Below are 26,600 nucleotides of genomic sequence, written 5' to 3'. Positions count from 1 at the left end.
TACTAACCATTCAGAAATGAGCATTGGATCACTTTCTTATTCCACAGTGGGATGAAGTCCAATTTTGTGGCTTTTCTTTCACCTATTACTCCAGAAATTGTATGTTTTTCCATTTCCCCGGCCACCCTTTTGGTTCTTTCTGCTGCATAGCGACTACACAAGGCAAGGGTATTTTATAATGCCTCGGGATGGTCACACAATGTTTTCAGACAGTGCCATTTTCCTTCTGATTCTTTTTTTCCCTGATGTTTGGAGAAATCTCACAATTTAATGGTGATATGATTACCTTCCCCCCAAAACCAGCAGTTATATTGTTGCTACTTCAGATAATAGATGGCTTCCAAGAGCAAATGAGGGTGACTTCCACAGCCTGGGGTGCCTCTGGTGTAGACTCCCCACCTCTGGTCTTCTGCCCCGTGGCTATCAGGAGACAGGGACTAGGACTGAGTCAGAAGAGACCCTGTTTGTTCATACTCAGTGCGGGCTTTGAAATTTCCAGTGGACTCACTCCTGGAGGACTGACCACTAAGTTTCTCCAAAGAGACAAGAGGCCATTTCACTGGGGAGGGCAGAAAATATTCCCAGGGATAGGGTACATGTGGAATGAACTAGAAGCATGGGCAGGATGTGAGAAGCAGATGCATGCCCTCAGTCTGCCTTTCCAGGGAAGAAACTTGGGACTGAGGCCACCGGGGACATGGAGGAGATGACTTGGGGCAAGATGTCACCCTGTCACTCAGTGTCCCAGGCTCCCTGCATTCATTGAGTCTGTGTAGTCCCAGTATATGCCTCTTTCAAGGTCTCCCCAGGGGACATCAGGGTGACCAAGGGGCAGTAAAAGAGAGGAAGTTAATTTGCATGAAGCACCTCTCTTCCACTAAGGTCTGCAGGCATGAAAAGGCCCAGAGGAGACCCCAATCCAACCCAAGAACCTGAGGAGGCAAGACCTGTGAGGATCCCCACCATGGCCTGGATGGTGTTTCTTCTCAGGTTCCTTGCTTATGGCTCAGGTCAGGGGAAGAGACTGCTTTCTTGGAGGGCACATAAAATCAAGGTTTCAGGGTGACCTTTGCCTCTCATAATAACACATGTGCCTCCTTTTGGTTTTAGGAACCAATTCTCATACTGTGGTTATCCAAGAGCCATCACAGTCAGTGTCTGCAGGAGGCATGGTGACACTCACCTGTGACTAGCTCTGGGTCAGTATCTATCAGTAACTTCCCTGGCTGGTAACAACAGACTCCAGGCAGGGGTGCCCACCCCTTATCTACCATAAACAATCACCTGTCTCGGGTCCTTGATCACTTCTCCAGGTCCATCTCCAGGAACAAAGCCGTCCTCACCATCACAGGGGCCAGCTTGAGGATGAGGCAGATTAGCACTGTATGCTGTCTCCGGGTAGTGGCATTCCACAGTGATCTCAATCTATGGAGAAGTGCAACCAGGGCTCAGAATGTCTCAGCCCTGAGCAGCAGGGGAGCAAGCGAGGGGGAGGATGGTCAACACCACCATGGGAAGGGAGGCTCCCTAGCCTGATTCTGCTGTGCAGTGGTTCATCCCGATGTGCCCATCCCATCTCTCCCAGTGTGTGTCCATCTCACCAGTGTGACCCCCAAGACTGGGCTTCCTTTCCACATCTGCACATATAATGAAGGGGAGGGGGTTCAGCACCTAAGTATATCAACAAATGGTCAGAGGCAGCAACCTCAGCAACCTGCTCCCTGTGAGATGCTTATTCAAATGACATTAAGAGCCATGTTGTCATTCACTAATCTGCTGATGGAGACCAACTGAATAAGTTATGCAGGCCAAGCCGTCAGTCAGGCAAATACTGTAACACCCACATCCTTCCTATGGGGGACAGAAGGCGTCGCTGCAGCCCTGGTTGTCTGTGATGTTTCCATGCCTCTCAACATGTCACACCGTGGTCTCAGTTTGACACGGGGACAACAGACCCACCACCTGCCCTCCATCTGCTCTCCCACCTGACTTCCCCTGTGTCAGTCAGGGTATTCCTGTCTCTGTGGGCATCACCCTCTAGCCACCTAACTCTCTGGACCATCACTCCCTCTCCCACAGCATGGGGTCCATTCAGTTACCTCCCTCTGTCCCACTTGGGGACACAACCCATTTCACCCTTCCTGTTTTCTCTGCTGTCATCTTCCCCCAACCATCCCCCGGGGTTACCTTCTACTTCTCCTTGCCCCAAAATCTGTCTTAGAACTTCCTGCAGAACTAAATCTCTAATGAGCAGCACTGACCAGGAGAAGCCCAGCTGGAATGAAAAGACTCCCAGCACAGGGATGGCAGGTTGCAGGATGGCCCCGCAGTGGTCCTACTGGACTCCCGGGCCCTGCTCAGTCCCCATACCCTCAGCAGCCTCATCAGAGTTTGTGGAGTCCTTTCTGCCATGCTCCAGAAAGGCACAGATTTCCATAATCTATGTGTCCTCCTCAGTGAAGGTTGTGACTGCTCAGCAAGTTCCTGTTCACACTCATCACCCAGAGTCAGCCTGCCCCCTAGGAGCCTCCTGTGGGGGCAGATCCCCTGCTCTCTGTTCCCTGCATCTTGTCATCAGTTCCACCGGGATTCCTAGACTGTCCTGGGTCAAGATTGCTCCTGTCCCTCCCTCGATAGCCCAGCCCAAGGAAGAACCTGGTTCAGGGAGAGTGCACCAGGGCTGCACCTCCATCCTTCTCTGAAGGGTGGTTTTCACGTGGTGGAAGCACAGACATGAGGGAAGCAGGTAAAGGAGAACATTGGGAGCAGTGGGAAAGAACGAGAAAGTGAAAAGAATGAGACGTTTGACCGGAAAGCAGCAGGGGCTGCTGTGTGATCATGTCTAAGGGTTTCTGCAGGACGGGAGATCCAGCTGCCAGCCCTGCACTGACAGGAGGCCCCAGGTCAGGGCTCCCTTGTTTCCTGTGGGGACAGGGCAGGTGTGTCCAGTCAGGGCCTGGTGGAACCCCTGGACTTTGGCCTGTGTGTGGTCCCCACAGCTGCTGCCTCCAGGCCCACCCAGGGGGAACCCAGTGCATCAGGAAGTCTCCGTGTCCAAGGGCCACAGACCCTGTGTGTGCACATGGAGAAGAGGCAGGGGTGGGTCCCATTTGCATGAGCAGCTCCTCTTGTCTGAGGCCTGTGCACAGGGGATAAGAGAGGCCCGGGGCAGACAAGCCCTAGCTCTGGGCCTAAGAAGGGGGTGTGTCACCATGGCCTGGATCCCCGTCCTCCTCGTGCTCCTCTGTCACTGCACAGGTAGGGACAGGATGCAGGGCACCAGGGTGGGCCCACAGCCAGAGTCAAATCCCTCTGGCTCAGCTCCCTAATCTCATGTGCCCTGTCCCTTGTCTTCCTTCTGCTGTGTCTGTATTTGCAGGTTCCCTGTCCCAGCCTGTTGTGACTCAGCCAGCTTCCCTCTCTGCATCTCTGGGAGCCACAGCCAGACTCACCTGCACCCTGAGCAGGGACATCAATGTTGGAAGCTATAACATATACTGGTTCCAGCAGATGGCAGGGAGCCCTCCCCGGTATCTCCTGTACTACTACTCAGACTCAGATAAGCACCAGGGCCCTGGCGTCCCCAGCCACTTCTCTGGGTCCAAAGATGCCTCGGCCAATGCTGGGCTTCTGCTCATCTCTGGGCTGAAACCTGAGGATGAGGCTGACTATTACTGTGCTATATATCATGGCAGTGGGAGCAGCTATCGTTACCCACAGTGATTCAGATAACGAGGAAGTGAGACAAGAACCCCTGCATCTCTTTTATTGAGAAGCTTCAGTGGATGCTTGTGATGGGACACTCCGCTGTGGGAACACCTGTCTTTGAGGAGGAAGGAGTGTTATTGCCTGAGACAGCACAGCCATCCTAGGATTGCACACTGGTGAGGGAATACAGCCCAATACACAAGCCTCAGGGTCTACAATAGGTAGATTCATTATGATTTTACAACCTCAGTTGGAAATTTTAGTCACAGATGTTTTGCAGAAACAACTGAGTTTAGATGTCCTAGCTGAAGCCCAGAGTGTATCTGTGTCCTGCTAAAGGAACAATGTTGCTTTTGGGTCTATCAGGGAACATAAAAAAGTCTACGGTTTGATTGAACGACCTTCCTCCCCCTGGGACTGGGCAACATAAGGATGGTTTTCCTGGAAAGAAACCTGGTCATGGCTACACTGCCTTCTTTCTCTCTTAGGACCTGTGGCTTCAATATGCATATGCCTAATTGTTGCCCCCACCCCCCGCCCAGTTCAATCCACTTTTTAACTTTGTGTCCTCCAGAATGCAAGAATTCCATATATGAATAATGGTTCAACAAGGATTTCAGCCTGGAGCACCAGAGGATCCCCTTCTCCTAAATGCCATGGACCAGGCCACCAAGGCATTTCACTCAAATCACCTGTCAGCACGTTAGTATAATACCATGCTCTGGTCTATAACTACACAGAACCCCAGACGGACAGACAAGTTTATGTATGGACAGCACACCCCCACTGTTCAACATGAGCCGCTACTGAAGATGAGACCTCTGCCCAAATATCAAGGATTTGTCATTGTTGATCTAGCAAGCGGGAACATAGAGGCCAGTTTTAGGTGACAGGCTTGAGCAATGGTCACCTGAGTATGGTAGAAGGTCCCACAGTGACGAGTGGGCTGGATGCAAACAGGCCCATTAGACAAGTCACCTCAAAATATCTATAAGCCCTAACTGACTCCTACCCAGACACAGGTACCAAAAAAGGAAAAAAAACCCCAAATATTTCACACCTCCTTACCTTCCCCTCTTGACTACAGCCCCCCACCACTGCCTCCTGGGAGACCATCTCTGCTTTGCTGTCCTGCTTGCTGCTCCCTTACAGTGTATTCCCTAAATTTCTATCTCCTTTGCTCTGCTTGGGTGAATTCTTTCACCACCCATGCTCCTGGCCTACACCTGATTGGGTTGGCCAGCAATCCAAAAGTTTACTCCTAAATTAGTCTAAGAAAGCAAAAACCTTTTTTGCACAGGTGGTAAGGAGGCTGTAGTGAAAATGGCGTTCCCAGTCTCATGGGTAATTATGACACAACGGTGTCACAGGCCCACTAAACTGGGACACTGGACTGGTGCTTCTTGAACAGACTTTCCAGCACTAACAAACTTGAAGGTTGCGGTGACAGAAGTTTCCTATAGTCTGGAAACTCTCATGACTATCTCCCCCAACAGCAGGCCCATCTGGAGCAAGAGAGAGACAGAGGCATAGACAGACACAGGGAGAATGTTCTTCAGTCTTTTTGTTTGGCCAAAAGTTGCACCCTGACAAGTACATTTTCCAGATTGTGGACACCAGGCAGAATATGCTCACTAGTCATAAAGCCAAGATAGTAAGGTCATAGAAGATGAAAAAGAAGTCCACATTGGTTAATTATTATTGTTGTTATTATTATTATTATTGGTTTATTCTGGCTAGGCCTTGGTTTCTTGCAGCTAATCTAACTTATCAATCTAACTTATTCCATGATCAATTTATACTAACACATGTGTCTTCTTGAAGTGCTGAGTGCTCTTAATGCTTTGAAGAGCTCAAGCTTTGGGAAATGGGTGGCTCAGTTGGTTAAGCATTCCAATGTCGGCTCAGGTCATGATCTCATGTTGCATGGGTTCAACCCCATATCGGGGTCTGTGTTGACAGTTGACAGCCTGACTCCTGCTTCAGATTCTGTGTCTCCATCTCTCCCTCTGCCCCTCCCCCACTCACACTCTCTCTCTCTCTCTCTCTCTCAAAATAAATATAATAAACACAGACAGTGTAAAGGCGGGGAATGGACAGAGGCCTGAGACAAATGAGGGGTGACAGGTTGCACATCTAAGAGGGTGTGAAATTTTTCTGCTCAAGAGACTAGAGAGCAGGATGAAGCCATTTTAGCCTTTAGCAAACCCACACTTACCCACCCCAGTGAGCAAAGTAGCACCACCAAATGGAGAATGGAGCCATTACACAGAGCCCTATCCATCTGCAACCTCTGGGCACATTCCCCAGAACAGCACAAACTCCTTCCATCTGCTGAATCTGGGGACCATATTGTGCTACAAAGTTTCAGTTCTAGGACAAACTGGATCTAGCTTCATTCAGTTTCATTTTGTTTCCTTGTTCGTTTGTTCTTTTGTTTGCTCCGGTTTTTGCTGTTTTTATTTCTTTTCTTTCTTGGATAAAAAAAAGAGCAAAACTTTTTATTCTATTTTAGTTTCTTCATTTGATATAATTTTAATTTTTAAAAAATATTGTAAATTTGTAAACTGTTTTTCTTTTCTCTTTTTTCTCTTTTCCATCAAGCATCTCTCATCAAGCAGACCAAAACCCATCTAGCATCTAGCTTCCTTTATATGTTTATTTTTAAAATTTTTTTAAATTTTAATTTATTATTTTTTCCTCCAAAGTGATAAAATGGAGAAGTCCGCCCCAAAAGAAAGAACAAGGAGAAATTATGGGCAGGGATTTAATCAATTCAGATATAAGTAAGATGTCTAGATTAGAATTTAAAACCATGATTCCAAGAATACTAGCTGAGGTTAAAAAAACATAGAAGACACCTGAGAATCCCTTTATGCAGAGATAAAAGACCTAAAATCTAGTCAGGCCCAAATTGTAAATGCTATAACTGAGATACAATCTTGAGTGGATGCCATGACAGTGAGGATGAATGAAACAGAGCACAATCAGTGTTACAGAAGATAAAATTCTGGAAAATAATAATGCTGAAAAAAAGAGAAAAACAAAGGCAAAAGATCACAAAACAGGATTTAGAGAACTCAGGGACTTACAAAGAGGAATATGTTCATATCATGGGCATCCCAGAAGATGAAAAGAGAGAAAAAGGGGGAGAACATTTATGTGAGCAAATTATAGCTGAAAATTTCCCTAATCTAGGGAAGGTCACAGACATCAAAATCCAAAAGGACAGAGAGCACAAATTAGCTTAAACAAAAAATGACCATTACCAAGGCATATCATAGCCAAATTCACAAAATAACACAGAAAAAGAGTCATGAGAGCAGCATGGGGAAAAGGTCTTTAACCTCTAAGGGAAGACAGATCAAGGTCGCAGCAGATCTGTCCACAGAAATGTGGAAGGCCAGAAAGGAGTGTCAGGATACACACAATGGGCTGAATGGGAAAAATATGTAGCCAAGAATCCTTCCTCCAGGAAGGCTGTCATTCAGAATGTAAGGAGAGATAAAGAGTCAACCTGGGAAACAAAAGCTAAAGGAATTTGTGACCACTAAACCAATCCTGTGAGAAATTTTAAGGGGGAGACTCTGAGTGGAGGAAGGAGAAGAAGAAGAAGAAGAAGAAGAAGAAAAAGAAGGGGAATTAGAAGGAGAAGGAGAAGGAGGGGGAGGGGGAGGAGGAGGAGAAGAAGAAGAAGAAGAAGGAGGAGGAGGAGGGGGAGTGGAAAGGGGAGGGAGAGAGAAGAAGGCCAAAGCAACAAAGAGTAGAAAGGACCAGAGAACATCATCAGAAACACCAACACTACAGGCAACACAATGACACTAAATTCATCTTTCAATAATCGCTCTGTAAATGCACTAAATGCTCCAATCAAAAGACATAGGGTATCAGAATTAATAAAAAAAAACCCAGTATCCATATATATGCTGCTTCCAAGAGACACATTTTAGACCTAACGACACCTGCGAATTGAAAATGAGGGGATGGATGGACGCCTGGCTGGTTCCATAGGTTGAGCGTCCCACTTTTGGCTCAGGTCATGATCTCATGGTTCATGGGATTGAGTCAACTTTGTGCTGACAGTGAGGAGGCTGCTTTGGATTCTCTGTCTCCCTCTCTCTCTGTCCCTTCTCTCTCTCTCTCTCTTTCTCAAAAATAAATCATCATCAAAATTATTATTATCTCAAAAATAAATAAACATCAAAATTAAAGGAAAAGAAAGTGAGAGGATGAAGAACTGCCTATCATGCTAACGGATGTCAAAAGAGAGCCAGAACAGCCATGCTTATATCAGACATACTAGATTTCAAAACAAAGAATGTAAAGAGATGAAGATTGACATTATATCATAATTAAGGGGTCTATCCATCAAGAAAATCTAACAAGTGTCCATATTTCTATGTTTGGGCGCTCCCATATATATAAATGAGTTAATAAGAAACATGATGAAATTCACTGAGAGTAATACAAGCGTAGTAGGGAACTTTAACATCCACTTACAACAATGGACAGATCATCTAGGCAGAAAATCAATAAGGAAAAATGGATTTGAATAGCACACTAGACCAGATGAACTTAACAGATATATTCAGATAATTTCACCCTAAAGCAGCAGAACACATTCCTCTCAAGTGTACGTGGAATGTTCCCCAGATTAGATCACATACTGGGTCACATACCAGCTCTCAACAAGTATAAAAAGGTCGAGATCATACCATGCATATTTTCATACCACAATGCTATGAAACTTGAAGTCAACCACAAGAAAAAATTGTGAAAGATCACAAATACCTGGAGGTCAAAAATCAATCCATGTAATGTCTTGTATTAAAAGACTAAAGACAAAAAATCTGTTATTTTATCTATCAGCACAGAAAAGCCATTTAACCCCATTCAAAACCCATTCATGACAATAAAAGACAATGAATGAATGACAGTTAATGAAAATGACAAAAATTATCAGAGAACCAAGAATAGAGGATCACATCCTCAGCTTGATAGGGAAACTGTAATACACCTGCAGCTAATATACATGGAGGGGAAGCACTGAAAGATTTCTCCCCAGGGTTGGGACTAAGGCAATCATGTCCAGTCTCAAAACACTGCTGTTCAATGTAGGACTCAATGTGCCTGACAGAAACATAATGCCAGAAAGAAATGAAAAGCATACAGACAACAAAAAAGACATAAACATCCCTTTTTTCAGGTGAGAGGATGATCTACAGGAAAACTACAAAAGAAGATACAAATATGTATGTAAATATTTAAAGTCAAAGAGTAATAAACAATTTCAGGAAGGTCATACAATACAAGACCATTATATATAGATCATTTAGATGTGTATATACAGCAATGAAAATGAAAATCTGGGTCACATTACCACATAAAACCACTCAATAATGAAATATTTAGGTGCATATTTAACAACACATGTACAGGCCATGGAGGCTGAAAAGTGGACAATGCTGATAAATCAAATTCAAACTAAAACAATGGAGAGACATGACCTATTGGTGGTATGGAAAGCTCATAGTGCAGGTGTCATTCTTCCTGGGGCACCTGGATGGCTCAGTCGATTAAGCGAAGTGGTATTGTTTTTGGCTTAGGTCATCATCTCATGTGAGTTCAAGCTTCAAATCAGGATTTGTGCTGACAGTGGGGAGCCTGCTTGGAATTCTCTCTCTCTCCCTCTCTTTCTTTCCCTCCTCCACTCTCACTGTCTCAAAGTGAATAAACTTTGGAATATGTCATTCTTCTCAAATTGTATAAAATGTTAATCCACTGCTATCATAACAGGACAGGTGATATGGATGGAAGGGTAGACATTTTGTCAATGTAATCCAACAGAGACCAGAGAAACAGACTGACAAATGTGTGGAACAGTATATTTGATAAACTTTCAGAAGCTTTTCAAAGGAGGAAAGATGGCCTTTTGGACAAATGGCCAAAGAAAAATTGGATATCCATAGACAGAAAGGAATCTCAACTAAAATTCTTGGCTTATGAAAAATTTTAAAATGGATCCTAGACGTAACTGTCCAACATAAACTTGTAAACTTTTAGCAAACATGGGGGACAAATCTTTAGGATCTAGGATTTGAACCAAAATGTTGAGACAAATCACCATCAGCACAACCCATAAAATAAAAAAAACTGATAAATTGGACTTCATCAAAGATAAACTCACAGTTTTTACTTTCCTTAGTAAGTCAGTAAGACAATGAAATGAGCTGCAACATCACAGAATAAAATAAAGCTGAATTTATGGGAGTGTATTTGGAATCCATTGCTTCAATGCACATGTGTTATAAACACTAAAAATGTAGGTATATTCTACATTGCATACCAAGGAAGGGATATGATTTTTGCAGTACCTTCTCTGGGGTGCCCACAGCCTCACTTAGACTTATGGTAAATGCTTGCATCTTCCATCAACCAGGACTCCCTCTGAGAGGGAAAAACACTACAGTAATCATGGGCAGTGCGACGGGATGACACTATCTGTGGATCAGATCACTGATGTGTGACTACACAGGGACACTGTGAGTTGCAGAAATCAGCAGGATGCTTAGGGATTTGGGCCATGGCCAGGTGAATGCCCCATGACCAGCAGGGTGCACTGTGGGACTGCACTGTGGTCCTTGCACAGCTGCTCAATGAGGAGCCTTCATTCGGGCAGCCCTTCCTGGTACAACCTATCCTATCACACCCACTGAGATAAGCAACAGGACTCCAGGGTGCCCAGCCTGTTGACTGGATCCAAAGATGCCTTGGCCAAGGCAGGGCTTCTGCTCCTCTCTGGGCCGCAGCCTGAGGACGAGGCTGACTATTACTGTGCTACAGCTCATGGCATTGGGAGCAGCTTTCATTACTCACAGCGTCTCAGATAGCGAGCAAGCAAGAGAAAATATCTGTGCACAAGGATCATGATTCCGAGCATCTTTTCAGTATGAAACTTAACCTAGAGACACATGCAGGTGGGATTCTTCTGCAGAAAGATCTTTCCTTGAACAGGGAAAATAGAAGCACTCATGTTTGAATGTAATGTGAGAGATAATTGGGCATCCCAGGAAGACACTGACAGTTAACGTAACAGAGCCCAACTACACGTCCCTACGGGGTCTGGAAAAGATGCACAGGAATAAATACTGTGTCTGTGCCTGAACGTGCTGCCCAGAAAACATTCGTCCACACATCAGTATCACCACATGATTCCTTAAAGTGGGACCTTGTGTCACTACTGAGGTACCCACAGGTGATATATTGACAGTAACCCTAGTCATAGTCAAAGTACCCTCTGTCTGAACCAGCTACATGTGAATCTGGACCAGAACCTACAGACTCTCCCTGCCAACACCCCCAAACCCTCCCTCCTCTTTTCCCATCTCTTCCCGTGTCCCTCAGACGTTCAGTCTCTCCCTCTGGCTCTTCAGGTCTGACCTCCATCTCCACGTTAGGATTTCAGAGGAAACTAGAAGTGATCTTGCTGTAGTTTCCTATCTCCAGGGTCCATCCCTCGGGAGGAAAATGGACAGAACATACAGCTGCATGTAGTCCCCTCACATTCCCTTCCGGTTCTCGGACAACTGGGGAGTCCCCTGCCCCTCTGTCAACCCCTTTGGATCAGACCCCCAAGCAGCTTCACCTCCATTCCTGCCCCATTACACAGGAGTGTCTGTGTTTGGAAGAAGCAAACCTCTCCCAGCCTGTGCTGACCCACATCTGCACCCTGAGAAGTGACACCATATATAGGCACTGGCAGAAGGCAAAGAGCCATCCCTGGTTTCTGCTGAGATTCAAATCAGAGTCAGATGCACTCCAGGGATCTTGGGTCTGTGCTAATACTTATGTATTACATCAGTGCATTGGGAAGTGAGACGAAATCTCTCTTCACCCTCTGCGTCTGGTGACGTTACCCTTCAGGTGGCTCAGGGGGTGACTTCTGTGCTCAGATCTTCAACAGACCCTCCGTTGTCCCAGAGACAGATGATGTGACACTGTCATATCCTTTCCTTCAGTTATATTTTTGCACTGACGACCCATTCTCACCGTGTTCATGTTTTCAAAGACAAACTTTGTTGTTCAGAGCTAAAAAAAATATTCAGTGGTGATGTCAGAGAACAAAAGGTGTTGATTCCCAATCAGCTCTAGGGCTCAGTCGCAGATGGTTTGGGTCTGATTGCTTCAATTCTGGGCTTCAGGTTACAAAATCAGAATGAGGAGATAGATGGTAGTCTACATAGAGGCAATAAACCATCAATATATAAAAATAAAAGCAGTTCCATTTATAGTGATATAATTATGCAATTCTTAAGGATGTATTTTGGAAAAATTGAAAGCCTTGTATATGGAAAACTACAAAGCATCATAAGAGAAATTAGAGAAAACTGGAATGAATGAATAGATATTCCTTGCTTGTGGATCAATATGCTGAATTGAGTTAAGGTAAGAATTCTTTCTTTTCTTTTAAGTTTGTTTGTTTTTGAGAGAGAGAGAGAGAGAGAGAGAGAGAGGGAAAGAGAGAGAGAAACCCAAGCAGACTGCACTGTCAGCACAGAACCCTCTGATGGGCTCGATGTCATGAACCGTGAGACCACAACGTGTGCAGAAATCATGAATAGTACGCTGTGCCACCTGGTGCCCCAGAAATCATTCTTTCTAAAATTGTCATTCAGTAGTTGGTGTCAATAGCACCCTAGCACAAAACAGACAAAAAGTGGAATATGTCACACAAATAAGCAGAAAACTATTTCAAAGAAAATATTAAAAAAACAGTATTCAGTTATATACATGTATCACAAGAAATACACACAATGATGAAATGGGGTGTATTGTGGGGATGCAAGGCCAGTTTTATATTAAACAATCAGTCAATGTAATCTCCAATATTAACAGGCTAAATAAGAAAAAACCCTGGGGCACCAATTTGGCTCAGTTAAGCATAGGACTCTTGATTTCAGCTCAGGTCATGATCTCAGGGTTCCTGAGGTCAAGTGCTCCATGGGGCTCCACGCTGACAACATGGAACCTGCTTGAGATCCTTTCTCTCCTCTTCTCTCTCCCCCTCCCCAGCTCAAGCTATCATTCTCTCTCTAAATAAATAAATGAATACACTGAATTTTAAAAATTATTTAAAAAAAACCTGGTCTTATCAATCAATACAGAAAAAGCATTTCACACAATGCAAAACCTATTCATGACAAAGAATGAGAATGCATGAATGAATGAATGAATGAATGAAAAAGACAACATTTCTCAGAGAATGAAAATAGAGGAGCACATCCTCAGCTTGATAAAGAAAATGATGAAACACCACAGCTAACACAAACTGAGGTGAAGCTCTGAAAGCTTTTCCCCCAAGGTGGCAACCAAGGTCATCATGTCCAGTCTCAACACTGCTGTTAGCCATAGGACTGGATGTGCCTGACCAAAGCATAAGGCAAGTCAAACAATGAGAGGCATACAGACTAAGGAGAACAAGAGCCAATTGTCCCTACTTTCAGGCCAGAGGATGATATACGGGAAAAATACAAAGGGACCTATGAATATGTATGTAAATATATGAATTCAAAGGGTAATAAGCAATTTCGGGAAGGTGGCAGAACACAAGATCAACGTAGAAAGATCATTTAGTTGCGTCTGTATGAGCAATAAACTTGTGAAAAACAATGTAAGAATAACACTTCAAACCACTCCATGATGAAGTATTTGGGTGAATATTTAACAAAACATGTACAGGACATAGATGCTGAAATCTCGACAATGCTGGGAAATGTGATCAAAATGGATCCAAAACCGTGGAGGGATATGTTGTGTTTAAGGATTAGAAGAGTCAATATAGTAGAGATGACAATTCTTCCCAACTTGTAGAGAAGTGTAATTCAATTCCTATCACAAGACAGAGTGGTGTGGATGGAAGGTAGACACAGTGGCCAATGTAACAGAACAGAAAACTCAGAACCAAACTCACAAAAGCATGGATAAGAAATACTTATGGATAACAAAACCTTATTGACAAGGTTGCAGAAGCCTTTCAGAGGAGGAAGGATGGCCTTTGAACAAATGTCCACAGAACCACTGGATATCCATCGAGAGAAATGAATCTCACCGAAAACTCTGACTTCATAAAAAAATTCACTAAAAGGATTATTGACATACTGTAAAGTATACAGTTGAAAACATAAAAATGGAAAAAGTCGTCAGGCTCTAGGGTTTGTATAAACATGTTTAGATAAGACCCCATTAGCACAAGCCATAAAAAACCTGATACATTGGACTTCATCAAAGATAAATTCATTGTTTTCCCTTTCCTTGATAAATCACTTAGCCAATAAATGAGCGAAAAAATCGCAGATTAAAACAAAACCCCAATTTATTGGGCACTCGTTGGCATCCATCGCTACATTGCATAGGAGCTGAAAAACATTCCCAAGGTTTAAAGATGCTACCTCGCACACCAGTGCAGGCATATGATGTCTGAAGCATCTTCTGCCAGATGTCAACAATTTACCACTAACGGGAGGTAATGTTTGCATCTCACAGAGACCAGGACTCCTTCTAAGAGTGCAAAATACTGCAGTCATCACAGGCGGTACTATGGGATCACGTTGGCCATGATTCAGCTCAAGGATGTGTGAACAAACGGAGCTGAGGAAACCAGCTGGGCTCTCAGGGCTGTTGGACACAGTGAGGTATGTGCCTGTCAGCCAAGAGGGGGCGCTGTGGGAGTACCCTGTGGTGTCTTCACAACTGCTCAGAGCCTGGGCCTGGGGACTGGGCTCTGGGCTCCCTGATGGGAAGTCGGCACGTGTCCCTTCTGCTGTGGTAAGGTCCCCTGAACAGGAACCTGTGCGTTGTGCATGCAGGTGCTTCCTCCCAGGGGTCTCCCCAGTGGTGAAGCCAACCTCCATCGTCCCCAGGGTGTGTCCGTCAGCTGGGCTGAAGCACCAGGGTTCAGAGAGGGGCTGGGCAGTCACTAGATGGACTTCATTTGCATGGACAGCTCCTCCTGTGGCAGAGGGTGGAGGAGAAAAGGAGGCCCGGGGCAGCCCAGCCCAGTGTAGGTACTACGGTCTATGTCATCATGGCTTGGACTCTTCTAGTCCTCATGCTTCTGTCTCAATGGACAGGTAGGGGCTGGCCTCAGGGACACAGGGGGATCTCAAAGGGTGCTTGCCATGCTCAGCATCCTGGGACATTTTGCCTGCATTTCAGGTTCCATCAGTGATGAGTGTCTGTGTTTGCAGGTTCCCTATCCCAGCCTGTGCTGACCCAGCCGTCCTCCCTGTCTGCATCTCCGGGAACAACAGCCAGACTCACCTGCACCCTGAGCAGTGGCTACAACATTGGCGGCTACCACATATACTGGTACCAGCAGAAACAAGGGACCTCTCCCCGGTATCTACTGAGGTTCTACTCAGACTCAAATAAGCACCAGGGCCCTGGGGTCCCCAGCCGCTTCTCCGGGTCCAAAGATGCCTCGGCCAATGCAGGGCTTCTGCTCATCTCTGGGCCGCAGCCTGAGGACGAGGCTGACTATTACTGTGCTACAGGTTATGGCAGTGGGAGCAGCTTTGGTTACTCACAGTGTCTCAGATAACGAGGAAGTGAGACCAAAACACCCTGGGTCCACACTCCTTGTCTCTGAGCCTCTTTTATTGAGAAGCTTCTGTGGAGGCTCCTATAGGGGAGAGTCCTCTATGGTGAGATCTGTCCTTGAGGAGTTTGAAGTGACACACAAGAAATTTAATAGAGAACATATGAGAATCAACATAGACCTAGAAATTCAAAAGACACCCAGGCAAAAATGAGGTCTATGTTTTTCTGAATTACATGGATGAGGTAGGGGTCTAGTATTCAATGCAAAGAAATACACTTCACAGACAGAAGAAGAAGAGTAGAGTATATGTTTCATAAACAATATGTGCAGGGCCCCTGGGAAACGATGGGACACAGAGGACTGTGACTAAACAGGCTTTGCTGCCCCTTTGCCCCATCTGCCCCACCCCATCCATATCCTGGGGCAGTTGTCTGTGGTGCCAGCTGTCTTCCCAGAACAGGTGCTACCACTGAACTTTTAGTCAGTTGAAGAGACATGAAGAGCTTTTCCTGAGTGTACGGGCATTCACTGCTTTTTAACTCAAAATGACCGTCATGCCAGGATGCCTGGGTGGCTCTGTCTGTTAAGCGTCTAATTTCTGCTCCCGTCATGGTCTCATGGTTTGTGGGATGGAGCCCTGCGTGGGGCTCTGTGCTGACAGTTTGGAGCCTGGAAGCTGCTTCAGATTCTGTGTCTCCCTCTCTCTCTGCCCCTCCCCCACCGATGCTCTGTTGCTCTCTGTCTCAAAAGTAAGTAAACACGCAAACATTTTTAAAAAGTAATAAATAAAAAAACTTCATGCCCAGTGGCTTATCGAGGGGAGGCCCGCCCTTGTGTCCTGCAGTTCCAGTAAGAATTTGCTATGGCTGAGGTCAAAAGGTTGCTGTCTGCGTGCTTCTCTTGGATTTTGACGGTTCCCCATCTCACCCATGGGTCTTTCATCCATGTTGAGTTCATTTTTGATTATGGTATAAGAAAGTGGTGCAGTCGTTCTTCTGCACGTTGCTGTCCAGTTTACTCCACACCATTTGTGGAAGACACTTCTTCCCATTGGATACTCTTTCCTGCTTTGTCCAGCATGAGCTAGTGTGTAGTGTCCTGGACTTGACACTTTCCAGGTTCCTCTGTCTCCCCAGGAGTCATTGTCAACCTGTGCTCACCCAGCCTTCATCAGCGTCACAATCGAGGAAACAGAATCCCCATGAGCAGGAAGCCCAGTGACAGTGAGTGTCACAGGAGTCCTAACACCAGGGCAGGACTTGCTTTGAACACCTACTCTCCTGGGATGAGGCTGATGCGCAGGGATCCCTGGGTGAGTCTCTGTCCCCATGGGCGGCTGAGCCCCCAACCATGTCTGGGCTCCAGGTAGCACCTGAAGCTGATCAGTGCATTGATTCTGGGACAGCAGCCTCAGTGCTGCTCCCTTGGAGCTCAAGGTCCACGGGGACACGAGGCACACTCTGCATCCTCTCAGGGCTGGACTGTCACCCTCAGACACTCCAGAGACACCTCCAGCCAGGATAAGCCTCTGCTGAAACGTCTGTCTCAATCTGCTGAAACATCTCAGGGCTACAGGGCCTGTGACCTCAGAGACACAGTGCCCCTTATCTCCACCTCAGCTGGCATCTATATGGGATCTTTGAAAGAATTTTCTGGGTCAAATTGGTCTTAGCTAGTGGCAATTCATTCCTCTAATCAGCGGCGGCTGACTGAGCAATTTTTCTATCCTGAACACGGTGAACACAAGACACAGTAACTATTGCTTTACCCACCCTGAGAGGAGTCTGACCCCTTAGCATTCCATGCAGCAAACTCTGTGTTTGTTCATTCCACCAGCGAGATCAGTGTGAAGTTCACTGGAACAGGTTCCTCATGATGTTTCCCCGGGAACCATGTTGGGCTTTCCTACTTTACCTGTTAGACCAGCCCTAATATGCAGAATTGTTATTAAAATAATAATAATAGTAATAACAATAATGAATCAAGTGATTTAAGCAAGGTATTGGCCCCTATTCAACCAAGAACTAAATGTCACGTATTTTCCGTTATGTTTTCACATATTTGGCAACCACTATTTTAAATCATATTCTGTCTGCAATAAACATGGGTCCGGGGAAACACACTCGCAATTGAACCTGTACCTTCCCATTGAAACTGTCACTGAGTTTAAATCACTCTTTCGGAGCTGAGTTTTTGGAAAAAATGACACACATTCGTTTTAAGGTAACAGTTGTCTAATAGGTGATTAACACATGAAGTCTGCAAGGAGGTCCCTGTCAGAACACCTGCAGCTGTCACTCCTTCCCTCCCAGAACTCCCTGCAGGTTTGCCCTTTGTGCTCTGAGGTCAATGCCACACACAGCCTCACTTGGCAGGGCTCTTGCAGAGTTGGGTCTATGTGTTTACAGAACAGATAATAGGAGGGATTCCGTGCCCACAGTGTGTTGAGGACTGTTTTCTAAGCTGGTGGAAATAGTGACAGATGACCGAGGCTTTTAGGACTTAACCCTTCTAGGAACAGACACGAGGGCTTCTACACAACCCGGAAAGGAGTGCTCCCCAAGTCCTCAGGGCTGTGTGAACACGAGTGGAAGGGGAGTTCCGGAAACCAGGGAGGAATCCCATAAGAGGAATGGCCAGCCTCCTGGACAGAAGGGAACACCTGTCCATGGAGTCCTGTCACTGTTCTGAACTTGATCATGATCTCAAAGGAGTGTGTCCCAGAGATACCGGCTCAGTCTTGACCATGAAGGAGCAAGGGAGCAGTGGGGAGGCTGGAGCTGTCTCTCTGATGGGCTCTGGTCACCATGTCACACAATGGCGTGTCTGTGACTGGACACTAGGGGTCACTCAGGGCCTGGTTCTGAGGGGTCAGGGTTATTGAGACTTGAATCTGCCACCTGGCACTGCCTTTGCCTTCAGCTCAGGGCTCCCATCTGGGACCTCCCCACCCCCTGGCCCCACACAGCCCCTGCCCTGCCCACCCCTGACCTCCTCAGGATGAGGGACCAACCGGGGCCTGTGAAGGGTCAGAGAGCTGGGGGTCTCATGCATGGATGGTCCCTCCCTCTCTCAGAGGATGAAGAGGGGAAGGAGGGGTTAGGGAAGGTCTGCTCAGCTGTGGGGTCACAGAGGGCAGGAGCAGTCATGAGGAACGGGCCTCCACCATGGCCTGGGTCTCTCTCTTCTTCATCGTACTTACTCACTGCACAGGTGACTGGGTGCAGAGACAGGGGAAGGGGCCCTGCTTCCTCCTCTTGTCTCTAGACCCCAGCCTCACCCTCTCTATCTCTTCTTCTTCCAGGGTCCTTGGCCCAGTCTGTGCTGACTCAGCCATCTTCAGTGTCTGGGTCCCTGGGCCAGACGCTCACCATTTCCTGCACTGGAAGCCCAGCCAACACTGGGGCCGGTTATTGTGTGTTTTGGTACCAACAGCTCCCAGGAATGACCCTTAAAGCCATTCTCCATGAGAACACTTGGCCTTCGGGGGTCCCAGACCGGTTCTCTGGCTCCAAGTCTGGCAATACAGGCTCCTTGACCATCCCTGGGCTCCAGGCGGACGACGAGGCTGATGATCACGGCTCAGCGTGGGACAAGAAACTCATTGCTTATGCAGTGCCCAGTCCTTTGGGGAAGTGAGACAAAAATCTGCTGTTTCCCCAGCAACGGGGGTCCTCTTGCAGCCCTCCCTTTGGTCAAGTCAGCTGCTTCCTTTGTTTGGGGTAAACTGTAGTGTGAGAACAATGTCAAGGAACTTTGGTTAGCAAATAATCCATATTCTATTAACTTCAGGCCCCCAAGCCTGTCCCCGGTTGGAAGACATTGTAGGAGATTCTCCTACCGAGGAGAAATTCCTGGGCATCAGGGGCCAGCTGCCCTGGCGACTGAGCCCATGACAGGTCAGGACAGAGCCAGGAACAAAGAGTCCAGGTATGTCTGAGTGTTGATACAGTGCTGCCCAGATAATGTGCATCCATAGCACTTCCTGAACACCTAGGGTGTGCCACAAATGACTCTATGGATGTGGGTCCCTGTGGACATGACAGGAAGGGTCCCCATGTTCAGGGAGTTGACAGTGTCTGGGAGAAGAGAGAGGACACAGAACCTAAACATGTTGTAAAGGAAGGTTGTCAAAAGTCCTCTCCATGAATATCCTTGACGATGAAACACATTGCAGGAGCATGGGAGTAACATGGTCACTGTACATGAGAAGCCGTAAAAGTGGTCATGGCCAAAGACGTGAGTAGAGTTCATTACGATGCAATTGACAAGAAAATGTGTTTATTCCTGTGACACACAACACAAACACATTTTAAAGGCAAGTAGAGAAAGTTACCTAGTTATAAGCAACATGTAAGACTTCTGAAATATTATAAATAATTTGTTTTCAATGAATGATATTTCTGATAAGCATAGGAAGTATTTTGGTAAAACAGAGTGCTTGTATTCTAGGCAGATAAGGTTAAAAGTGAGTAAACCTTTTGTTTCCATTTTTAATAAGAGCAGACCAATAGTTCAAGAAAATTTTGACCTTTTAACCCAGAGAAAACACAATTTTGATTTTTCTTCCATGTATTTTGATATGAAACCTCATTTATTTACTGAATATCTTTAAAATTTAACCAGTACTGACCACACTTAAAATTATTTTCCAGGTTTCTTTTCCAAAATCCTACTACAGCTTTCTTTTATACATTTAGATCTCGATCTAAGGATTCTTTGAATAACCGGACTCATGTTAGGACAATATTATTTTTCTTTTCCTTCAACACAAAATGTATTCCCTTTTTTCATACTTTTCCCCTCAAAAAACACATGTCTTACTTTCCCGGAGCACATAGGTGTTTTCCTAATTGTTTTTAGTAGCCTAAGTTATATTTATTAGAATTCCTAACTCTAGAGACCTTAGTTTTCTAGTGAAAATTAAATAGGAAGCAACTGTGAACTGTTTGCTATGCCAGTATTCTTTAGATTAGCAAATTTATGACTGCCTTTCACAATTTCTAGAAACATAATAAAATATTTAAATAAATAACAACCCAAGTTTACTAATGGCCCCACATTTATCTTTATAGTTTTTCTGTACTAAGACAAAAGTAGATAAACAGATGGTTCATACTTAAATGTTTTACTATTTTATCTTATTTACCTTACAAAACATAAAGAATTACAATTGTTAAGAAGCTATACTCTCTGTAGCAATTAGTAGATTAAATGCGATCCCTATCAAATGCCCACATGCCTATTTTGCACTCTAAGAAAAGATGATCTTAAAATTTCTGTGGAATTACAGGGACTCAGAACATGCAAAAAATCCTGAAGAAGAACACATTTTCAGGACTGACAATTCTAGTTTTCAAAACTCACTGGGGCACCTGCGTGGCTCAGTTGGTTTGGCATCCAACTTCTGCTCAGGTCATGTTCTCACATGAGTTCGAGCCCCACATTGGGCTCTGTGCTGAAAGCTCGGAGCCTGGAGCCTGCTTCAGATTCTGTGTGTCCCTGTATCTCCGCTCCTTCCCTGCTTGCACTCCGTGTCCATCTCTCTCTCTCTCAAAAATATATAAACATTAAAAAAATTTTTTTTAGATTTCAAAACTCACTAAAACTCACTTATGAAGCTATAGTCAACATGAATGTGGTACCCGCCTAAGGATAGACATAGGGATAAGTAAAACATATCTCAGAGGCCAGAAATGAATCATTCATCTATGGTCAATTGATTTTCAAAAGGGTGCTCAGAGAATATACTCTGAAAAAAAAAGGTCTCTCCAACCAATGGTGCTGGGCCAACTAGATATCCACACACAAAAGTATGAAGTTAGACTCTTACCACACACTATAAACAAAAATGGATGTAAAATGGATCAAAGATCTAAATTTTAGAGCTAAAACTATAAAGATCTTAGAAGAAAACAAGAAGGAAATCCCCATGATTTTTGAGCTTGGCAAGAGATTCTTCACATAGGATATCATAAGAAACACCCAAAAAAGGGGGGGATGATCATCAATTGGGCTTCTCAAAAGTTCCTATTTTTGTACACCCAAAGATACTATCAAGAAAGAAAATGCAACCCTAAGTACAACCGCATCTCCCAGAGCCACTGAAGGAGATAAGAAATGCCTGGGACAGCCTAGCTCTAGCCATGGGTTCTCAGTAGGACTGTGACCACCATGGTGTAACCTCTTCTCCTTGTGTTCTCTTCTTACTACACAGGTAAGGACGGTCCTCGGTGACCCAAAGCAGCCTCTGAGCCTATGTCCACACCTTTGGATCAGACCTCCAAGCAGCTTCACCTCCATCCCTGCCCCATCACCCATGAGTGTCTGTGTTTGCAAGTTCTTTCTGCCAGCTTGTGCTGACTCAGACACCCTCCTTCTCCGCATCTCTGAAGAATCAAATAGACTCATTTTCACCCTAAGAAGTGACATCATTGTTGTTTTAAGAAATATGCATAATGGTGCCAGTAGAAGCCATGGAACCCTCCGTGATATCTCCTGCGATTCAAGGCAGGGTCAAATACCACACCAGAGATCCCAGTGCCCTGTCGTTTTCTGGATCCAAAGATGTTTTGACCAATGCATATGTTCTGACGTCTCTGGAATCTCGTGTGCAAGGAAGTGACTCTTAGTGTCCTATATGCCAAGATAGTACCAATGCTTACACAGTGCTTTAGATCCATAGGGAAGTGAGAGAAAATCTCCCTCCACTCTCTAGACCTGGTGGCATCCCCTGTCAAGAGGTTCCAGGAGTGACTTTTGTTGTCAGATCTTCCAAAAAATTATTTGTTGTCTGGGAATAAGATGATCTGAGAGTGCCATATCCCTTCCTTCAGTTATATCTTCAGAGTGATCCTTATTCACCCTGTGTTCATGTTTTTGAAGGCAAACTAGCTTGTTCAGAGTTACAAATGACTCAGTGAAGGAGAGCCTGGCTGTCTCAGTGGTTAGAGCATGCAACTCTTGACCTTGGGTTCATGAGTTCAAGCCCCACTTTAGGTTCAGATGTTACTTAAAAATAAACTGTTGAGGGTCACCTGGGTGGCTCAGTTGGTTGAGCATCCAACCCTTTTATTTCAGCTCAGGTCATGATCCCAAGGTGTTGGGATCGAGTCCTGTGTCAGACTCCATACTCACTTTCTCCCTTTTTGCTGACATAGAGCTCTGCTGAACTCCTGAATTCCCTGGTGCTGGGCAGTGCCTTCCCAATGAGCAGATCTGAACAGATCCCTTAACAAGGAAGATAGACAAAATGACTATTACACATGCAAAGTGATTTCCAACTTCATATGTCATTGTGGTATTACAAATTGAACAAGGATGTACCAGAGGCCTCCCGTGACCATGGCTAAAGTTCAATACAGTGACAGCAGCAATACTACCGAGGATGTGGGGCAGCAGGAACTCTCATTCACTGCTGGTGGGAGTGCGAAAAGCCCCATCACTTGGGAAGATTCCTTGGCAGTGTCTTCCACGGCAAACAAAGCCTTAAGGATATAATGCAAAAAGAACAGTCCTACGGATTACTCTAAATGAGGTTCTTGTGTGCAACTAGAATATGCACCTAAATGTTTGTTGCTGTCTTGTTTATGATTGCCAAGACTCGAAAGTGACCAACGCACCCTTTAGAATGGTTAAACAATATCTGTATGTCCACACATGGAATAGGACGCAGGAGAAAGACATGAGTAATCAGGCCACAAAACACATGGGTGAAACTTCCATGCATATGTGTTAGTGTCAGAATCCACTGTGAAGAGTCTGCAGCAGTGAATAGGGGGGATGAGGGGCAGGGACCCAGACCCCAGCTCCAGGCCCTGGGTCACTGTGCATCCCGTGTCCAACAGAGTGTGCGGGTGCTACCCCAATTCCTCAGCTGGCAGGTTCCCTCTCCTTGTGTCTAGCAGGTGCTCTTGATGATTTGCACAGACAGGATTGCAAGTCTCCCAGAACACGGAGGTGAGGTCACAAGATGGCCTTGCAGTGGTCCCTGCTGGATGCCCAGCCCTGCTCTGTCCCCCCACCTGCAGCACCCTCATCAGGGTTTGCTGTGTCTTGTCTCCCCTGCTCAGGAGGGACCCGGCATGCCCACATTACGTGTCCTCCTGTGTGAGTGTGTGTCCCCTAGGTGAGCTCCTGTCCACATCCGGCACCCAGAGCCAGCATGCATCGCCTGAGTTGTACCACTGGGACAGATGGTTTCTCTTCCCTCTCCTGTGTGTCTTGTCCTCAGCTCCATAAAGTTCACAGGTTGTACTGAGTCAGGATTGCATGTGTCCCTCTCATCAGACCCCATCCATGGATGATGCCTGATATAGAGCAGGACCTTTCTCTTTCCCTGGAGGGTCACTCTCAGGTGGTGGAAACACAGGCACCAGGGAAGCCTGCATTGGGAAAGGAGAGGTTCACCCAGACACCAGCAGGGGGCAGGTGACAAGGTCTGTGGCTTTCTACAGGAAGGGGGCTCCCTGCTGAGTAGCCCTCCAGAGTAGAAAGCCCCAGGACTGGACCCCTTGTTTCCAGTGGGGACAGGGCAGGTGACTTCTCTGCTCCTAAAGGAGTCCCTGAACCTGGGCCTGTGTGTGGTCCCAACAGCTGCTTCTTCCAGGCCCACCCAGGGGGAAACTAGTGCATCACATAGTCTTCCTGTCAACGGGCTGCAGACCTCTAAGTGCACAGGAGCGAGCAGGAGAGGTGGGTCCCATTTGCATGAGCAGCCCCTCCTTTTGATCTCTGTGGACTGGGGATAAGAGAGGCCCAGGGCAGCCCAGCCCCGACTCTGTGGTGTAGGAAGGGCGTGTGTCACCATGGCCTGGATCCCTGTCCTCGTCGTGCTCCTCTGCCACTGCACAGGTAGGGACGGGACCCAGTGTCCCAGGGTGGGCCTACAGCCAGAGTGAAACCCTTGTGGCTCAGCTCCCTAATCCCACTTGCGTTGTTCCTTCTCTTCCCTCTGCTGTGTCTGTGTTTGCAGGTTCCCTGTCCCGGCCTGTTGTGACTCAGCCAGCCTCCCTCTCTGCATCTCTGGGAACAACAGCCAGACTCACTTGCACTCTGAGCAGTGACATCAGTGTTGGAAGCTATAACATATACTGGTTCCAGCAGATGGCACGGAGCCCTCCCCGGTATCTGCTGTACTACTACTCAGCCTCAGATAAGCATCGGGGCCCCGGGATCCCCAGCCGCTTCTCCGGGTCCAAAGATGCCTCAGCCAATGCAGGGCTTTTGCTCATCTCTGGGCTGCAGCCTGAGGACGAGGCTGACTATTACTGTGCAATCTGGCCTAGTAGTGCTGGTCACAGTGACACAGACACATGGGGAAGTGGGACAAATACCCAGCCTGCTTAGACCACTGTACTCTGATTCTCTGAAGTCTAATATAACTTGAATGCACAATTACTGTACTTGGGTGTAGCTACTGGATCTGAATGTCCTTCTTCCCAGTTTCCTATCAAAGCTGTGTGAACTCTACGAAAAAAAGAAAAAAAAAGAAAGAAAAATGACAACAACAATAAAGCAAACCAAAGACAACAGAAAAGTTATAATGATGCAGAAATTTTGCCTAGTGGTTCACACGTAAAAATTAGAGCCTGTGGATTTGGCTTTTTTTCTCTTCACAAGGGTCCATCAACTTGCCTTAGGTTTCTGGTCAGAGTCTACAGACCGTGCCCGCGGCAGACAGTCCTCCACAGCATGGCCTGTGTTCCTCCAGGGGTGAGAGCAGAGGCCCTCCCTTCCCTCCAGGCTCCTGTGTTCAGGGCTGACTGAGTAGCTCTGTGTCCCAGTGAGGAGACACTAAGAATCACAGGGGCAGAGCTGGCCTGGCCCACTGGCTGGGTACCTGCCCTTCATTTGTGATGTCGGGAGAGGGTGACTGCCCCTGGGAGAAACTGTGTGTGCCAGTCAGCAAACTTCTCCATGGGGCTTGTGAGGAACAGGTGGGAGTGCCACCAGTGCAGCAAAATTTTTAGTCTGCTTGGGAGATTTCACTGACGTGACTTCCCTACAGCTGACACCATCAGGGCCCATGGGCAGCATGTGGCTGGTTTCTGCAGCCCAGAAGAATGGACTGTGTCTTCCTCTCCTCTCCTGCCGCATCGGGGTTGTCCATGATCCATGCAGTAGAGGGGCTGCGGGGTGCTATGTTGCATAAAGGAAGTCGATCCCATAAGCCTTTCCAGGAGAACGTCTTGTCATTTGTGACAACATGGACGAACCTGCAGGACATGACCCTGAGAGAAATAAGGCCTACACAGAAAGGCAAATGCTTTTTTTATCTCATTTACATGTGGAACCTACAGGAAAAAGATAATAAAATCCCTGTCAATTTTTAGTGATGAGGATGAGTTAGAATAGGGTAACACATATAAAGATGGGAAAGAGATTGGTGTGAGTGCAACTTCCTTAACATAAGTTGGATTTTCATCTAGTAATTTTTAATTATGAAAATACACACAACAGGAAATTTACTCTTTTCATCACTTTCTTGTGCAATTCAGAGATATGAAATATATTCGCCATGTTGGGTGACCATCACGACTCTCCATTTCTCAAAGCTTTTTATCATCCCAAACAGTAACTGTGCACCCAGGAAGGGAATGGGTCAGCTGGGTGTACAGAGAAGCCAGAGCCCCAGGAGCTCATGACAATGCAGGAAGAAGCAGAGGGCAGAGGGCAGCTCCCATGGGGGCTCTTTGCGGATGTGGCCTGACCCAGGTGGGATCGTTCGTTAGGCTGTGCTTATTACCCCGGAATGACCACGTGGGTGCACGCTGCAGCCCATGGCACGGGGATCCGTGTGCCTGCTACAGGGGGTCCAGAAACTCCAGCTTTCTTTCCTAAAATGTATCAGGGAACATCCTTGAGGACCGAGGTCCTCCTATGAGGCATCTGCTATATGATTCATGCTTATTCTTGTCTGAATTCCTTGCAAAATCCATGTGTGCTCTCCTCCACAGACTGAGGAAAGGCCTCATTTTCAGTCTACATTCTCTGTGCTTGTCAAGGGGAACTTGCACTTATTTCTGGTCTTTTTATTTATATTATTTGGGTACTTTTAGCTTTATTTATTTATTTTAAGAGAAAGAGAGAGAGAGGGAGAGAGAGAAGAAGGAGCAGAGAGAGAGGGACAGAGAATCCCAAGCAGGCTCAGAACCCGGCTCAGGGCTCAATCACAGAAGTGAAGATCATGACCCGAACTGAAATCAAGAGTCTGACACCCAACCGACTGAGCCACCCTATTTCTGGCCTTTTGAATCTGGAGCATTGATATATGTGTCTCTTTTTGGGCCGA

The 26,600-nt window shown here is 46.2% G+C and overlaps 4 gene segments (V, D, J or C); all 4 read left to right on the top strand.

Moving 5' to 3' along the window:
- The first annotated feature begins 3,172 nt into the window (after nt 1-3,172).
- LOC107180566 lies at nt 3,173-3,723 on the top strand. The segment is given in 2 exon segments: nt 3,173-3,258; nt 3,380-3,723. Coding segments are annotated over 2 exon segments (390 nt in total).
- An 11,024-nt stretch (nt 3,724-14,747) lies between these two features.
- On the top strand, nt 14,748-15,307 carry LOC122232730. The segment is given in 2 exon segments: nt 14,748-14,837; nt 14,955-15,307. Coding segments are annotated over 2 exon segments (399 nt in total).
- A 2,778-nt stretch (nt 15,308-18,085) lies between these two features.
- On the top strand, nt 18,086-19,263 carry LOC122232811. The segment is given in 2 exon segments: nt 18,086-18,520; nt 18,612-19,263. Coding segments are annotated over 2 exon segments (381 nt in total).
- Nucleotides 19,264-24,097: 4,834 nt separating this feature from the next.
- On the top strand, nt 24,098-24,805 carry LOC122232808. The segment is given in 2 exon segments: nt 24,098-24,160; nt 24,282-24,805. Coding segments are annotated over 2 exon segments (420 nt in total).
- Nucleotides 24,806-26,600: the final 1,795 nt, after the last annotated feature.

Source organism: Panthera tigris, chromosome D3 (genome assembly GCF_018350195.1).
Source record: "Panthera tigris isolate Pti1 chromosome D3, P.tigris_Pti1_mat1.1, whole genome shotgun sequence".
Classification (NCBI taxonomy): domain Eukaryota; kingdom Metazoa; phylum Chordata; class Mammalia; order Carnivora; family Felidae; genus Panthera; species Panthera tigris.
The sequence above is the reverse complement of the archived record's forward strand: the minus strand, read 5'-3'. Positions and strand labels throughout refer to the sequence as shown.